This window comes from Rhea pennata, chromosome 1, assembly GCF_028389875.1.
Source record: "Rhea pennata isolate bPtePen1 chromosome 1, bPtePen1.pri, whole genome shotgun sequence".
NCBI lineage: Eukaryota > Metazoa > Chordata > Aves > Rheiformes > Rheidae > Rhea > Rhea pennata.
Genome location: NC_084663.1, coordinates 56447104 through 56464730, shown reverse-complemented (window position 1 = coordinate 56464730; position 17627 = coordinate 56447104). Strand labels below are relative to the sequence as shown.

The following is a 17627-nucleotide window of genomic DNA, read 5'->3' as shown; positions in this document are numbered from 1 at the left end:
CAACCCGCTTCACTTACGTTACAGGCGGCCCGACGCTGCGCAAATTCCGGCCCTCAAAAAAAAATACCTGCGCCTATTCTCGGAAGCCAACTACGCCCTAAGCGCACTTTGAGAAACACTGCTCCGCACGGCAGACGGGTTACGAAAGTTACGTAGTGGTCCGTACTTGAGCGGATCCCTTGCGTAAGGACGGGAAGGAGGAGAGTTACGCTCTCTCTATTCCTCAAAGTCCGCTACGCGAGGAGTCGATCTTGTAACCCCTTCTGGACGGTAGGGGAAACCTAGACCAAGCCGTACGTTACGTAAGTGTACAGCGTACGCAAGTTGCGTAACTCGGGTTAGCGTAGGGAAGGAAAAGCCCGCCTGCTTTGCGTAAAATTCTTCCGTAGGCTTTGCAGGAAGGGTCAGCGGATTACGTTAGCTTTGCAGCGTAGTCGGGTTTGGAGAATATGGCCTTTTGCCGACGCAGCCGGTGTCCCCGTGGAAGGTGGCATCGGGGCTGAGAAGACAATAACGGAAGCGCCGGTGTCGCCGGCGACCGCCGCGGCTCTGCCGGGAGTGCGCGTGGCCGGTTATTTATTTTGTTTCCTCTTGCCTCTTCTTTTATTTATTTTTTCCTCTCGCAGAAGACTAGAGGGGATCTTGGCGCAGCGCACAGCACTGAACCCATAACAGGAATGACAGCAGCCATGATGTTTGCTTTCTCCTTATTTCCAGGAGGCTGAAAGAAAATGGTGTAATGCATCCCAAAATTGCTAATACTCGGCCCTAGTAACCCTGTTGCATAACTGCAGGAGCCTCATAGCAACCTCTCCAGAAAATAAACGGATAAAGAATTCAGACTTGTGCTGACTGTAGTGTTACTCCATGTGGTGATAACAGTGTTGAAAAGCTTACAAATGTACTTACAAAATGTAAATCTTAATAAACTTGATGTTGTCTTCTGCTGCCTTTTCATCCTAATTGGCTAAGTACGTGTAATTTTGTTTAGATAAATCGTTTCTTAAAGGCATGTAGATGAAACTAATTGGCTTTGTTGACTGCCTTCAAACAGAAACCAAAGGAATGATAAAAGCACACATTTATTAAATAAATGCTTGAATACGTATAAATGCAAACTATAGCAGCAAATCTACCATAGCATTCCAATTTTACTATCCCTATCATGCCATCTTTACAAACTGCGTTAGTGTCTGTCTGCAAATTCACTATGATCTTCTGCAAAGCAGTTCCTTGCCGCAGAAGGAGCTCCGCGGGGGAGCCACGCGCAAGGCCAGTCCTGCACCCCGAGGAGAGGACGGAGGGCATGGCACCAGCGCTGCGAGGGCACACCAGTTAGCATTTGACTCCCCCAAAACACCAGAGACTCTCAACTAAATGATAAAACAAGCCGCAAGGCATCTTCATGTTGTAGGCCTTGAACTATCTGTTAGGAAACGGTCAATTTTACACTGAATTGTGCAAGAGAAAGAGCTTACGGTGGCAGCAGTGAAATGGCCTTTCGAAGGGAAAGGTGCTTGTGCCTGGCTTTCTCGCACCTCTGGGCAAGCAGCCAGCCCACCTGTCCTGGTACACGAGGTTTATCGGGTGGGCGACCTGCATGCGCCAGCCAAACGGAGGCCTCCCTGTGCCAAAGCCACACCATCAGCAGTGCTTTCCAGGTTATCGGATAATCACAAATCAGACAGCAGAAGAGCAAGCGAGTTCCCCCTTCGCTTTCAGAGCCTTGGCATTAACAAATAACTTTGCCCGGAACCAGATACAAATTGTTTACTGCTTTAATTTATTCTTCTTGCATTATAGTATGGCACATGTGAGAAGGCAAAAAGCAAACCTGGTGCTTAATGCATTGAAGAAACTTTTGCCTCCCAAATAGGTGGGAGTGAATCAAGTAACACTATAAGCTCATGCTTACACTCTGCTAATGGAGAGTAGTAATGACTGCCCAGGGTGAGAAAGACTGGTATCTGCAGAGAATTAAATGAAAACCGCTGATCCATTACTGCGTATCTCTGGACAGCTGACCTCCCTAAAACTGCCTTTGTCTCTTTAGACTTCTCTCCACTGTGAAAAATGGTGTTTTACCTCTGAAAAATTAGCAAATATAAGATATGCTAAGAAAACACTCAGCAAAGGCCAATTCTTTACCTTTATCACAAGTAAACTTGCTGCAGTTAAATCCTGGCTACAGTGTCAGGCTTTTCTTAAACAATATGAAGTGGTGACCAGAAATTATCTTAAATTAATGAGATCATCTGCTTTTATGAGCATGGACAAGTTCTCTGACCAGACCCCCCAAAGTTAGACCCATTTTCTTCAGCATATTTAGACAAGAAGAAAAATGAAACCTTTTCTTAAAGCATTTAACAGTTTATTAAAAAAAAAAAAAAAGGCAATGTCATGATCATTGGAGGTAAGGAAAACATTTTTTCCCCTAGTCCCCCATTTGTCTTTACTCACAGCTAGTGTCTTTCCCTCAGTGAAAACACTAATGTTAGTCTTTCTCCTCTATGCAGCCACTGCTTCTTTTCCCTTCTGCTTTTTCGTTAACAAAACTCATCTCTACTGTTCTCATTGACGTTAGGAGGAGACTGGCAAGGCAATCACACAGTGCTTGTTTTCTTAGGGAACCAGACTATGCGTTAAAATACTGGGTTGCATCCTGTTTATTTTCCTCATGAATGTTCATGGAAATTAATGAGAGTGGAGTCTGAGTTAAAGCACCCAAACATAAGCAGAGTGCCATTCCAATTTATTATTTTTATTTTTAGCTTTAATAAATAAAAAAACAGATTTAAAACAATCCCTCCAAAAGTATAAGCGCTAAATAAAAAGACAAAAATAATCTAGTCAGGATAAAAATGCCTAAAAATGTGTTTTAAAGCAACTCTACTGTTCCTCTACTGAGATTCCATCAAGTTCTTGGGCTCTCGCCCTGCCACTGCCTTTTACATCTGTATCAGTCACTTAAAACTATGTTTATTCCAGTTCTGTTCCATTTCACACCATTCAATTCTACTTCATAGGCATTCATTTTCAAAGCAACTGAAAAAAAGAGTACAGAAAGCTGATGTGAAAAGACAGCTTTAATTTTCACAAAATATAGGGAAAGGGTTCTTTGAACAATTCACAAGTTTATTTTTTAAATCTTTGCTGAAAGTTCAACTGAAGAACAAAGATCCTAAGATTAACCAAATTCTATCAAGATCAATAAAACTGAACTGTACAGAGCTCATTCCAATGTCCTCCAAAAGTATCTCAAATGATCCCCAAAAGATAAAAATTAAGCCAGAGTTTCAGTGACCTCACACATGTACCTCCATCCTAGCTGCCCATGTTGTTTGCAGCTGTACATTTGCATCATTTTTCTGCCTATTCTTTGGCATCCCCAATCCCGCCAGCAGTTATTGCAAATGTAGCTTCATTTTCAGGCATCTCAGGGCTGCAGAGAGATGAGAAACATGAAACTATTTTTCTCGCATGTTAAATGCTGTTGTGGCATAGTGCCCAAAATGATGTAAGTATGAGAAGCAACGTGGAATACTTCAACACCTTATGGCTGTGTGAAAATTGTAGAAAGTGATCAAGGTCATCAAGATCAGAAAATGTGAAAGGAGGAGGTGCAGAAGCAAAGATTCTGTTTATGTAAACCTTCACTTCCATTTCTTAATTCCTGACCGGGAACGCTGTGTCTCTATCAATACACTAATTCCACTAATACAATTTATAATGACTAGTGTCTGTCACAGCCTGCAAGGTAAACTGATACTCATCTTGTCAGCAAAACTTCATGATTAAACAGCTCTGAATCTTTCCTGCCAAGGGACCCTCAATTTTACCAAACTATTTGATGATCTTCTTTAGGAGATGAGCATCTGTTAGGATTTATGATGAAAGATTATATAACTTAATATGCTTGATATGTTAAACAGAACTTTAAGTCTGTTAATTGGTTTGTCTTTTCACATTTTCTCTCAACATACCATACAGAAATAGTCAATCTGAAACAATGAATCAGTTGTCAAGTTATTAAATTTCAGTACCATGAGCTTCATCACCTGAACCTTGCTCATAACATAGCTTCCTTCCTGTAAAGAAACAGTGATTTACCTGTCATATATCTTTGCAATACGCAGCTCCCCTCTCCCTTTCCTCAAACTAATCCTGGTAGTTGAAGCATGTGCAAGGATGTGGCCCCCAATGGGCTTCTTTGGATCTGCCTGAAAGCTAAATTAGCAAGAAAATATTGCTGATTCAATGTGCAGATTCCATACGCTAAGATTGTGATTAACTCTCAGACAAGGCATATTAGACTTAGTAGTGAATAATAAATAGGTAAATTAATCAAAAGAGGACTTTTACACACCTGTCTCAAGATAGGATGTTCAAATGCTCAATGCTAACATTATTTTGCTGTCATAAAGTTCAAGAGCCATAAGAAATAAAACCCTTAAACTTTGTTTATAGGCTGCTCCAAAAGAAAATCTGGTGGTTTTTTTTTCCAATAATTTTTATGGTTTGCTTTCTTAGTTCAAATCACAATGAAAAAAGTCATCATGTCAAACAGCTGATGAACATGAAAAAAAAATCAGTAAGAAAAGTGAGAGAAACTCACAAGTGTCATTTATGAATGATAAATGTCCAGAAAGACCAAGGACATTCTAGTCTGAAACAGTTTAAAAATGAGGAAAGTACCGTTATATCTGTGCCTCTCGCTCCATACAATCTAATTTCCCATCTCTGTTAAATATGTAAAACACAAGAGAGGAAATTTTAAAAGAAAGCGAGAGAAAAAGTATCTTACGTCATAGTTGCTCCTGGATCGGCAGTCATCTGATTGGTCACAAACACAGCCACGTTATATTCTGCAATAGAAAACAACATCAGGAAAGAAGAATTTATCAAATTATAATTTAAACATATTCTCACATGCATGGTGAAAGCAAGGTTGCTGCTGAAGCACTTCAAATGAAACAGAAGCAAGTATTTTTTTGTCTCTGATGGCAGGAGTTAATCAAGGGAGGGCCTAACTTTACTCCTGTTTGACTTCAGCTGTAGTGCTTATGAGTCTACACCAACCTGTCTTCTCATTTGGGAATTCTCTTAAAAGTATTTCTAGGAAGATTCTAAATATTGATTAATTTTCAAGAGTTCTTAGCCTGTGACCTTGAAATAATTTGTTTTTTTCATCAGTTTGATGTTTTTTATTTCTTTTTGGTAACCAATTGAAGTGTAAAGCGTGGAGAGATTTTGTAGTGGGAACACCTGCAGATTTGGCGAGGAGTCAGTGATTGGCAAAGTACATGATAGCATGCCCAGCGTGTTAGACTACACATTGACCAAGTTCCCACTGGAACCAAGCATCCATATTCTGTTTTGTCTACAATGTCTAGCTGCTTCCCAGGCAGTAGTTTCTCACGGTTAGCACAGCTGAGATAAGGAAATAGTTCTAGTAGCTTTAAGGGGCCCTTATGAACCACAGGATGGGGAGAATCCTGCCTGTGTATCCAACCTGTGTGTCTGAACTGTGCCTGTAGCAGCCAGAAATATTGTTTCCATTGGCTCCTCCTCACAGTTGCTAGGTCTCCCTGACCAGCTTGTAGTGTAAGTCTTTTATTAAATCTATCCTGTTTAACCTCTCACGAACTTTGAGTGTCTCTCCGCCAGCATCCAACCCTCTATTGCCCACCTTGCGGTCACAGATTCCTAGGTCAATGCCTGATTGATAATACACTGAGGCTACTAGGTTGTTATGCTGGGCTATCAGCAACTGTTGTTTCAGTAACTCCTGTTCATGTTTTTCATATTTTACATTTCCCCTACCTTCTGATATTTTCTGGAGCCTTGACAGCATCTGTGCAAGTTTCTGTTGCCGTTCAGCCAACTCTCCACGACCACTAAAATCCACACGGAAGAGTGCCATAATGGAGTCTATGATCTGCATTGTAATTATGCTAGATAAATATAGTGGAAGAAAATAGGAAAACCTATTCTGAAAGCAGTAAGAAACAAAAGAAAAGTATTGAAGTCTTGTACCAATAGCTTGAAGATACCAGCTTCCTCATGGAACTTGGCTGCTACATAGTCAAGCAACTCCATCTGATGTTCACCTGGTGGGAAGTACAGTTGTCAAATTAAATTAGGATCAGAAAGAAAAGCTATGAAGCAACAAAAGCCAGATTTCCACTCTATACTATAAAATTCTGCTTTAAATGTCTACACTGCTTATTGTTTTACTGCTAACAGTTTTAAAACGAATGTCTGACTAATGAACTGCCTCTATGATACCCAGTGCTGCCTACCAGTTACCCTTTACCTAACTAGCAAAACTTCTCCATGAAAAGTTGCACAAAATATGCATGAAGACAACTTTTGGTTATGTGTAGAAAACTGAAAATCAATATAAACATTTGAATTCCATGTCAAATTAAATAACAGAGAACAGTGTATTACTCACGGTATTCTTGTTCATATTGTATTCAGAAAGTAAAAGCTCTGTTAAGTTTCCTTGAAGTTTTAATGCAATGTCTTATCACAAAGTGCATGAAGCCTTCTCTAAAGTTTTGTTCAGAAAATCATAGAGAATTTCTCAACAGCGTTTATAGAATTGGCTTATATTCAGGCACTCCTGATTACATAAATATTCAGACATTCATGATTACATAATTGATGTTCTGTTACTTCCAAGGAGCAACAGATACTAAGGTGGTATTCTGACACCTATCACATACTGTCAGAGTTCACTTAATGTTGTTGCAAACTGCAAAACTTTATTGTTTATGCAGTGCAACTGAGCTGGAATACTTACACTGAGCAAGTGTGCTACAGTACAACTCCAGAAATAGAAAATGGAAGCAAGGTTATAATTCCTTTTGTTAGCAACAAAATATTCTTTATGATTTTCAGTAGGAAATTGCAGTAAATAATTAGAGAACCATTAAAACAGGAGTCTTAGAGAAAAAAATATGGATATTCTACCAGTTGCAATTATGGTCTTACTGGTATATGCACGTGCATACAGCACATTGTCAAGTACTGCATCATGGTCAACGCTGAAGCGATCAGCAATGTCACGAAGACGGTCCGGTCGGCTGACATTAGTCATCGTTAAGGATTTCTCTTTGTACAAACCGTTATCTGAAAATAATAAACCCCATTCCAAAATAGAATCATGCCGGGGGGGGGGGAAATGAATATTTATTTTGATCTTAGAGAAGACATTGGCTTTTCTCTTCACACTCTCCCACATACCCTAAAGACAGTTTAGGGCTCATGATGATAATTATTTGGGGTTTTAGGGTCTTTTTTTGACATACAGATTTTTGTGCTCTAGGAACTTAGCAGCGAGCAAGAACTACTTATACACAGTCTACCAGAGATATAAAGTGTTAAAAATAGTGTTTAGTGCTTAGACGAATTGCTTTTGAAGTAAATGGAATGGCTTCTATCACACTCTGACACAAAGAAGGTGTATTAGCTCTCCAGAAAAACAGTTAGAATAGAATCTGTATCCTAACCCAAACTAATTCAGGTTAGATTGCATGAAATGACAGAAAAAAAACACTGCCTTCTGGCCACTTCACACTGTGCTGTCCAGGCTTTCAGTGTTGGTCATTTATGATAAGAGTAAACCTAATGGTTTTTCCTCATGTGTAATGAAGTAGATTAGGTACTATTCCATAATATTTCACATGTATGGCGCTATCTAGAACCTTCTATTTGGTTATACTTATAACAAAATGAACGGTCTTTCCAGTTCATCATAGCTGTAGCTTTCAACAGTCTCAAAGATACAAAGTGTTTTCGGTATCAATGAAGATAATCTTCCCACCTGTGTAGCCATCTGGTCCTGGAAGCTGAGCTGTCACTAGAGTGAATTATACAAGATCAAAATAAATAAATAAATAAATAAAAATAAAAAGGGGGGAAATGTTTTCTTGCTCTATTATTATTTTAAATAAAACACAATGACTGCTTATCCATAACAAGAGTGCAAAGAACCACTAGTTTGTATTCAACATGGAAGAGTAAGTTTTACTGCCAGCTTAAGGATAAAGTTGAGCCACTTTTTCTCTATTGGACTAAATGGAAGAAGCCCCATTTTTCCAGAAGGGTCCATAATACCCATTATAATATTTATTTTATTTAAGTGAATGTTTGTCTAACCAGTATCTAGTAACTATATTTCAACAGCATTAGTAGTTACATTAGTTATTATTTACTATTATTTATATGTAGTGAGATAGCACTGAGGCATCGAAGTCCTGCATTGCTGCGCACTCTGCAGACATGGTAACTGCCAAAGTCTTTGTTTATACAGTTCATGTTGACTAGCAGTATGCTATGCCCTTTCAGAATGTCATATTCAGCAAAGCCTGTTGAAACCAGGAAATTAAAATAGTTGCTGAGAAAGAACCTTCCTTTTGCCCTTTTTAAGCAATGTTCCTATCTACGCAGAATGCATATTTTGCTCTGTTTTTTTATAGTATTGCACTGTTTTCTGTAAGACAATCTGTTGCCTTCTCTCTCTTTATGGCAAAACTTGTGTTGATGTGGGCAGTACTCAAAGGAAACCATTCATAAGAGTTCTGTACTCAAACGCAATTAATGAAGACAGGAGTCAGCAAGGTCTGTTTGAATGAATTTTTAGAGATTCTAAAGGATTCTGACTTGTCTCTATCTGTGTTGAATCCTGATACTGTTGCAAAAGAAATTCTCAGTATTAAGATAGTACACCTACCACAAAGAGTGTGAGATAGCTGAGTTTTTCCTGTCCTGAACTCTATTAAATAAAAAAAAAAAAGTTATTTTTTTCTGAGTTTGCCAAATTCATGCATTATTGCAATAAGAAAACATTCTTTGTTATGAAATTCTTGTGCATCACTGTCTTTTGTATCTTTAACCTCAATTAATAGGTCATATTATATACAGTAGAAATATCTTCCATGAAGAGCAAAATCTGAAATGCCTTAAATTAAAATATATCATGCTTGATTGCTGAGTTCATTTCCACTTTTCTACGTGGAAGTTAATAACACAAGGCATCCATGGTAAAGCTGTTAATGAGGGAGCAGAAAAGGGAAACGGTTAATTCCACTAACCAGACTCGGTTTCATTTTTTGCAAAATGATCAAGAAGCTTATGATGATTAATGTCATTTTATCAAATCATTTGACTCTCTAGTATATTTTTTCAAAAGCAAAGATTACTGTATTTCACAAACTCTTATTACCATTGTTGAAATATTAACTACCAACCGATCAAATTTACTATAATTATAGATTAGGTGTGGCTTCTTAATCTTACATTAAATTCAATGCATCCTAAGTGTGCATAAACAGAATATCTTTTGTGGCAGATTCCTTATTGGGAAGGAACAGATAATGTATTGGGGAAATCCTTTGTATACAATACTGTTAATAAAAGTATTAATAATGGTATGATGAATTGAATCAGCATGGCCCCATGTCTAATGATTACTTAGCTTAAACTTAATCTGCAAACAAATCAAGAAAAAAAAAGAGAAAACACTAAAAGTGGATTCTTTCTTCTTGCACCCATGCGGGTACTTATCTGTTATGACTACAGTGAGGTAATTTGATAGCAGAAATCCAGCTTGATTTAAAATCTAAGCTATGTTGCAGTTCTCTATCTGCTCGATAAAATTCATTAAATGAGTTTCTTCCTACCTCCAAAGGCCTCAGTGATTGCCATGCTTTCGATTCCACCACCCAGCAGTTTACTGGAGAAAGAGAGAGAATTATGATATATTTAAACACACAAAATCACAAGAGGAAGGTAAAAAAGAGAAATTTTTGCTACTGTAAGATAAGTTATTTCTGTTCTAAAGTCCCTCACTTGATGCATTAAGTACAGGACACTAAATAATCACTGATATACAAAGAATTAACTCTGTCTCACCTTTCAAGTCTGTGTTCAAGAGAAAAGCTATATAAATTATTACTGGAAAGAAACGAGAAAAAATATCTTTGGAAAGATAAAATTCCATAAAATCATCTCAGAAGAGCTTTTGAGTTACCATTTTGACCTCCGTCCTAGAGATTGTTTCCACTGGGTGAAAAAAATGATGATACAGTCAGAATATTTGGAGACAAACTTTATTTATTTACAATCACTGTATAAATTCCTCAGAAACTCTGATTTTGTTGCTTAGTCGTGCAGGCAACTTTGAGCCAGCACTAGCCCCAAATACAAGGTTTTATAACCTACATGTCCTAGATGAATGTTTGCCGTTTTGTGTCTCATTAGCAACAATAACTTGGATGATTTAAGTAGATGCTATGATTTAAGTATGATCTAAGTAGAGCTAAACTTACTCAAATTCCTGGCTGCCAGTAGTAATATGAAATACCATCTTCCGTTTTTCACTATACTCAAAAGCAGTCAGGAAGCCTGGTTCCTAGAAAACCAAAGAGAACATGAGAGGTTTATTTTGTTTAGCTTTAGGTAGTATGATATTACACTGAAGCATCCTCTCTCCACCCTAGTCTCATTTACACAGGTTGGATATGAAAAGCATCAGAGTATTTGTGTATTTGTTGTAGAGTATAAAATACAGTAACAAGCAGTAACAAGCAGAATCATTTTCAGAATTATCTTGATAATGCAGAGAAAAATGCTTTTAAGAGAAATGCTGGATAGCATTCTGGAGAGGGCAGCCAACATTAAAACTACTAGGAAAGTAATTTGCTTACAATAAGCTTGTTTGCTGCTTCTTTAATCTTGTCCACTTTGGCTTCTGAAAGCCCTTTCACATTGCACAGTGCCCGTCTTGTTGTCATCTGGATTCCTTTGATAGTGCAGATCCCCACTGATTTCAATTTTTTAATATCAGCTACATTCTGTGAAGAAAGTCCCCTTCTATGAGTACTCAAGAAAGTTAACATATAGAAAGCAAAGTCAGTTTTTGAAACATACTATACTCTACATTCATATGCATGTGTATTTTCACTAAGAAAGAAACAGATTTACATTGAACTCTGTGATCTAGTTTAATAGAAGACAATAACACCCAAATAAAGGAAAAATTTGAGTAACATTGGTATGGGGGGTGATGGTGCAGAGACATCCTGATGTTTTTGTGAGAAAGGCTTCTTGGGTCCAGTTGTGCTTACCTGTCTCTGTTCTGTGCATCTTTTTAGATACAAACTGGTAGTAAAGAAGTAAAACAGATTATTTCAAAGTGTGGAGCCTGACCTAAAAAAGCCTATCAAACTCAAGCTGCCCTTGGTACTATAGCACAGATAATCTGTAAACCAGATAATCTGATCAGGGATAGCTGGAAGCTGACTCTCACAAATTGTTGGCAGCTGACTCATGGATCATTCGAAGCCGACTCTAACCACTATGTTGTTTCTGAATGTTCTCAGTAAGTCCAATTTAAAATACATATAACCTGCCAGATCCAATGTACGCTTTGAGATGGAATAAATTTACCAGTATTTTTAATGTATTGGGTACACCATGACTTCAGTCAGAGCCATAGTGACATATTTTGCTGAGAACCTTCCTTTTTATGATTCTGACATTACTGGCAACTTAAAGGCAAAATAGATTACTCACAAGAAAACATACTGTGCACAACTTTTGGGATAATACTTCAACTTACCATCTCCAGCCAAGTTCTTTCTTAAAAAAAAAAGCTTGGTGTATCATCTATTTATCTAGAGTGTGTGGGTGCATAGGACATAAGAGTGGAGTGGGACTATGGGATAAATTAATCACATTCACTAGTAAGTTTATTTCTCATCTTGTGATTTTTTTTTGATTATTTTGAATAAGGATGGGTAATGCAAAATCAGTCATGAATAAAAATAACTTCTACCCCAAAGGATATAATGACCAGTAATATAAAAAGCATTGAGCTTGTTGTTCATAATGTTTTTCCATTAAGATAATAGACTCCTGCTGCAAAGGTCATTTTTCTATACCACAACTTTAAAAGTATTACCCATTTTTGTTTCTTTGCTGGCTTTTTCTTTCCGATCACACCAAACTAAAGACTGTTCCACATTACAGTTCCCTGAGTGGTAGATGCAGGTATAGAAGTTCTTGCTTTTTCCCACACACATACAGCTTTCACCAAGAGCTAATTTACCTACAAAGATGCTAGGATTTACTACTTCTTAGACTGTAGTCTAATACTATCAAGTGTTCAGCAATAGTGCTGAAAATACTGACCTACATCCCTCCCTTACACCTGCTGCTTGTCCTGATCCTCTAACTTATTGTGTCACAACTCTGTCCCAGTTGTATGTTTCTGAAGTGGAAAAGAGCAGATCCAGAATTTAAAAACAAAAAAACATAAAACATTTTTTTTGTTATGATACATTTTGAATGAGCTGATTCACTAATCCAGTTTGCAGGGTGGTCAGAAAAGCAGATGTAACAGAAGAGGAGACAGCGTGCCATAGGGGTGGGAACACTCAGCAAAGGCTGTGGTGTTATAGCACCTTAATTCCTACCAAACACTTCTGGACATCAGACCATTGCCTTGGTTGTGCTAATCTGGCTCTGTTTGTGCTCACACTGTCAGATCTATTAAATAGAAAAAAAATCTAAAATCACAAAAACTATTTCCTTAAGCAAGTTAATTTACTAGCTAATCATATAGTCACACACAGTTTCATGGGCACAGCTGAGTACAATTTCCAAAAGGATGTAGAAATGATCGGTTGGAAGGAAGGAAAAAAGAAAAAAGAAGCAGGAAACTTTTAAACCAGGATCTGTCTCAAAAAACCGCGATATGAAACAGCCAAAGTTTGTCCTGCTTTTCAAGACCTGTCATGCGTTAGTGTCAATCTCTACATACCATTCAATATGTCTGTACATACTTATTCAATACTGACAGGCTCGTGCTATCACCTTTCAACTCTTGAGATTGCTTGTTAATTTTTTAAACAAGCTTTTGTGTAGTTTTACTATGTTGTGCCATGATTGGAGCTCCCTACCTCATTATCCTTCTTCAAAGCCTTCTTTAAAACTCACCATCAACAAATTGCCAATAAAAAGTTGTCAACAATTAGACTGCTGACATGTTGAGTCCAGCAACTGTCATGCTGACTAATGCTGTCTCATTGTGTGTGTCCTCCTTCATGTATCCATCTGTAGTCATTTGCTGAAGAGTTAAATTTTAGATTATTTGAGGCGAAGCCAGCTTTCTTATTCTGCGTTTGTGTAACACTGAACATAATAGGGTTGCGCCAGAGTCCTGGATAAGTATATAGTAATAATAATTCCAATAAATAGGTGATGTTTATATGATAATAATGATGATGGTGATAAAGATTATAGAAAACTGTATCTAATGAAGAAGAAAACTAACCGCCTATTTCTCTAGCTACTGATACTTTTTTCACTCCCACTCTACCCTCTTCTTCACCAGTATTCTGAAAAGAGTATAGTGGCAAATGTCACAGTATAATTTAACAGGCATCAAAAATGCGGGAGATTGGCAGGAGCAGGAAATAATCTATCATACAGTTTTCAAATAAATTGGCATTTGGTTTTTCAAGAACTGTTGGGTGCTAAATACTTTGAGTATCTTGCCATTTTATTTAGGAAATTGATGGGAGTAAGATCATCCGAAACACATCCTTTCATCAAAGACAGTCTGTCCTCAGATGATGCTTATTTAGAATTTATTATGAGAGGGAATTTCGATTATTTTTACCAACATAGTTTTTTAGAAATAACCTTAAAATAGCCTTGCATGGACAATTCTGTGTGGTAAAGGCATTGCTTATACTTACAATTCCATGCTTTTGTAGCAAATCAATATCCTGAAAAAAGGATTCCTAAAAAAATAAAATGCAAAAAAGAAAAACACATTTTGCTTTTTCTTATTTCTTCTATTTTACTATGTGCCCTTTTTAAATTCTTAAACCTTGAAATGATTTTTCCCTAATAATACATAGTCTATTGAACTACTAAAATAAGCAAAGCCAGCATGAGCCAAGAAGGCCTACACATTTCCTATCACCTTCTTTATAAAATATATCTTCATCACCAAGCAATCCTCTACTATGCTAATAAAATCTGTGTTATGAGAATCTTCTTGATTCTTTCCTCCACAGTTTCTCAGCCTTTTCAGGAAGCATAAAATTAACTAATAGTTAAAACTGATAGTCTCCTTGCATTTAACATAAAAGTGTAAAGTATTAAGCAGTAATGATAATCCAGGAAAAGCTGCACATAGTTTTTGAGAGGTTAATGAAAAGTACTTTAACTTGAAGACCAAGACCATATATAGGAACAAGGAGCACAGGAGTTTCTTTGTATTGGACTGTAACAAAATTTTGAATGCATTGAACTCCCTGATGATCTTTGGGGACCTCCTGCCTCTCTGTGATTTCATAACACTATAAAAATATCTTTGGATAACATTTGCTGCACATATTTTTCAGTGAACCATAAATATACCTCATCATCTTGGTATCCTGCTTCTTCTTGGACTACTTGATCCTCTAAGGCCTTCATCATGAAAGAGCAGGCAATAAAGTATTGATCAGTACTGAGAAATGCAAACAAAGACAGTGTTGGGGTGGCAATACGTGTCTAAATGAATGTACTTTTAGAAAAGTCTTTCAACCTTCTCTATGCCATCACATACAGATTTAAGCTCAGATCCTATTTCCAGCTTTTCATTATCTGACCTACCAGAATGAAAGGAGGAAATCCATTGTGTTACTCTCAGGTGAACCAATTTGGCTAGAAAGAGCTTAACAGGTATTAAGAAAAGAGATCTCCTTCCATTGTGAGAATCTTGCATCCAAGTATGAGTCTGGAGGTAGGAACACTTTGAATGATTTCTCATTAGTGGAATTTATTCTGGTAAGAAAGTTAAAGGCAGATGTGTTTTTATAACGAAAGTAAGTAGAGTTGCAGACAGAATGGGAAATAGGCTATACAACAGCTCAGCTTCCCCCTCTTTTTGTGACACAAAGTCCACAAAACAGTGCTATTGACAAGACTACAACTGCTTAGTCATGTATCTTGAGAGTAGACTATAAAGCTCTATCTGTTTTCCAATACTTTGCTGGTATTCACAATACTTAATAGATACTGCAGATATGCAAGTAACGCCTATGATAATGAAAAGAATAAATGAAGGACAATAAAAATCTGGGGGTTTTATTATGCAAAAATACACAGGCAGAGAACTTCATCTTTTTTTCATGGTTAACTTGCCGTGTCAGTATGCGAATACAGCTTCACTGCCCTCTCTGTGTTGCTGTCTATAAGCAAGGCCTAGAACCAGAATAGGTGCTTATGCTGGCATGGCCAACTAAAAAGCAAATTATCACCTCCTTAGATTTTACCAATGCAAGAAAAAATAACACTAAGTAATTTCTTATAATTTTACTACCTGCTATATCAATTTTATGATTTTGTAAACTGATTGCTTCAGTCTCAACTGTGAGCTTGCATTCACTCTTCTAGCTATGGCTTACCAGAAGTTTCATAAATTAGCTCGTCTAGATTTATGTATATGTTTGCTTGTTCATCCTTGTTAATAAAAATCTGTGAAAACTATGTAAGACTGGTTTATTTTGAAAATACAAGATGGGTTACGTCTTACAGAGGACATGGATAATTTAGAATAAATATTTGCAAATAGCTTTTCTCAGCTTTCAAATGGATACTTAAGGCTGGCATAACTTGCTTGTAAGAATATTGTATATACAGAAGAGGGGAAAACAGAGAGAATGTTGTAATTTTAAAATAAGCTTATTTGGTTTCTGCAGTGAAAATAGAATGGGGTCCCTCCTTTTAGTACTTCATGAAAATATTCCTATAAAATTATTTGTTTCTGATAGCGTCAGGATTTATTTCTTCCTTTTTAGAACCTTGACAATTAGGAAATGAGAAATCATGCCTTCATCCCATGCCTTGTATCAATGGGAAAAATAACTGTTTTAAAATATTATTGAACATAAAACATATTTGCTGATGTGATTTTAACAACCTCTTAGCTTCAGACACTCAAGGGAGAAAAGCAAGTGATATAAAAGGGATTACAATTATCTATCTTACAATTCCCTTCTACATTTAAAAACCTTCCTGAAATGCACATAATCCTGCACTCTGAGCACAGCTAAACAGGTCACGGGACTATTCTCCCACTCCCCATCCTTAGGCAATTGGCATCTCACAGCAGAAAAACTAGACGGATTCAGACCTGTGCCTTCCCGCTGGCTAGGGGGGAAGAAGGAGAAATTATACCACACCCCGTTAAAAGCTTTAGGGATGAAGAAAATCCTCCTGTTTTAGGGGAGAATCTTCGTGTTATCAGTGACTCAACACACTGAAGATCTAGATGACTCCAAGCATCACTGACTGCAATGAGCCAGGCAAGAAGATGAAAATCTGAGACAACAGAGCAAGCACGTAAGTGTGGATCCTTACGAAGAAGCACAAATACAGCTCCAATCACCTCAGTTGCCCTGACTCTGCTGTTACCGCCCCAGGAGCTATCCATTACGAGCAAGACCTGCTCGCTGCGCTCCTTTGGGCAGATCCACGCTGTCGGCGGGACTTTGCCGGAACACAATCTTGGAGCTAATAAACTGCTTTTGAACTGACAAAACTTTGCTGCTGACTTCACTGGAGGTGAGTTTGGGCCTCTTGTGCTATAGTTGGAACAGTGATCTGTTCCCTCCTCCTCCTGACCTCCCCTGAGGTGTGTTGTGTTGGAATTTCACATTTATTGATTCAGAGGAAAATAAATGATTAATCATATATCAACATATTATTTGGCTTTTCCTTGCCAGCTGCCTCTTCAAGGGATGTAAATTTACGTTCCAAAAAGGGTCAGACACCACAGAATCTCGCTACCCTGTGGAGCACCAAAATTCCTGCCAAAATCACACGAACAATGAAAGCACGGCTCATCGACAGGCGCCTCTGACAGAGCAAGGCAGCGAGCGATCACACTACCCCGGCGTGTAGGGATCCGAGCTCCCGAAACCAGTTCAGGCTGACGGAGCCTCTCCGCCTCCTCCTCCGGGAACCAACCAGGCGCCTTTCCCGCCGGAGCGCAGGGCGGCGCGAGGCGGGGAGGGCGCTCCCGCCAAAACGAGCTGGCCGTTAACTGACGGCGCGCGCTGCAACGCCCGCGCGCTCGGCGCCGCGGTGCGGGCGCGCGCACCGCCGTCTCTTCCGCCCCCTCAACGGTGCCTGCTGGCGGGCGGGCAGGCGGGCTGCTCGCGTCTTACCCCGCGGTGCGGGGGGCCGGGACTCGCCGCCGCGGCTCTGCCCGCCGCAGGGAGGGGAGAAGAAGGGTTCTGGCAGTGCCCAGGCGGTGCACGTTCGCGCTATGGCCCTTTATTCGCTCGCACGCACAGCCCGGAGGCAGCGCTCGGAGGGCTGTTCCGCGCCTGGCAGCGCCCTGAGGAGGTGGTGCCAAGCCGAGACAGCGCGTTTTCCCGCTTCAGCGGTAAGACGGGCCCTGTTGTCCATCCTGAATTAGGGCTCTTGTGCTCTCCTTCCTTTCCGTGCACATCCACCCGTGCTCTTTCCTTCTTCCTGCTCTGGTGAAAGAGTGACAAAAACCATGGGTCACTTTCAACAAAGGTTGCACCGACGGCATACCATAATGCTGCTCA

The 17627-nt window shown here is 38.8% G+C and overlaps 1 protein-coding gene across 2 annotated transcripts; it reads right to left on the bottom strand.

The window, feature by feature from the left end:
- Positions 1-3372: 3372 nt before the first annotated feature.
- Positions 3373-14499, bottom strand: DMC1 (DNA meiotic recombinase 1). Of its 2 annotated transcripts, XM_062569084.1 has the most exons (13): positions 14443-14499; positions 13773-13817; positions 10716-10862; positions 10338-10420; positions 9690-9742; positions 8741-8782; positions 7795-7867; positions 7000-7091; positions 6037-6110; positions 5824-5938; positions 4805-4865; positions 4111-4227; positions 3373-3442 (listed from the first exon to the last, which is right to left on the bottom strand). In XM_062569084.1, exons 1-13 carry the CDS (start codon positions 14497-14499, stop codon positions 3373-3375), a joined length of 1029 nt encoding a protein of 342 aa, XP_062425068.1. The 2 variants fall into 2 exon arrangements, with proteins under 2 accessions (XP_062425068.1, XP_062425077.1); XM_062569093.1 differs by lacking the exons at positions 7000-7091; positions 7795-7867.
- Positions 14500-17627: the final 3128 nt, after the last annotated feature.

Bases quoted from the DNA above. Each gene is read 5' to 3' on its own strand.
- DMC1 (XM_062569084.1), bottom strand. From the start codon at position 14,499: ATGAAGGCCTTAGAGGATCAAGTAGTCCAAGAAGAAGCAGGATACCAA. The intron at 10,421-10,715 runs GTAAGCAAATTA...TTGGTTTTCTAG, and splicing joins AAGCAGCAAACAAGCTTATT to GAACCAGGCTTCCTGACTGC. The intron at 8,783-9,689 runs GTAGGAAGAAAC...TTTATTTAATAG, and splicing joins AATCACTGAGGCCTTTGGAG to AGTTCAGGACAGGAAAAACT.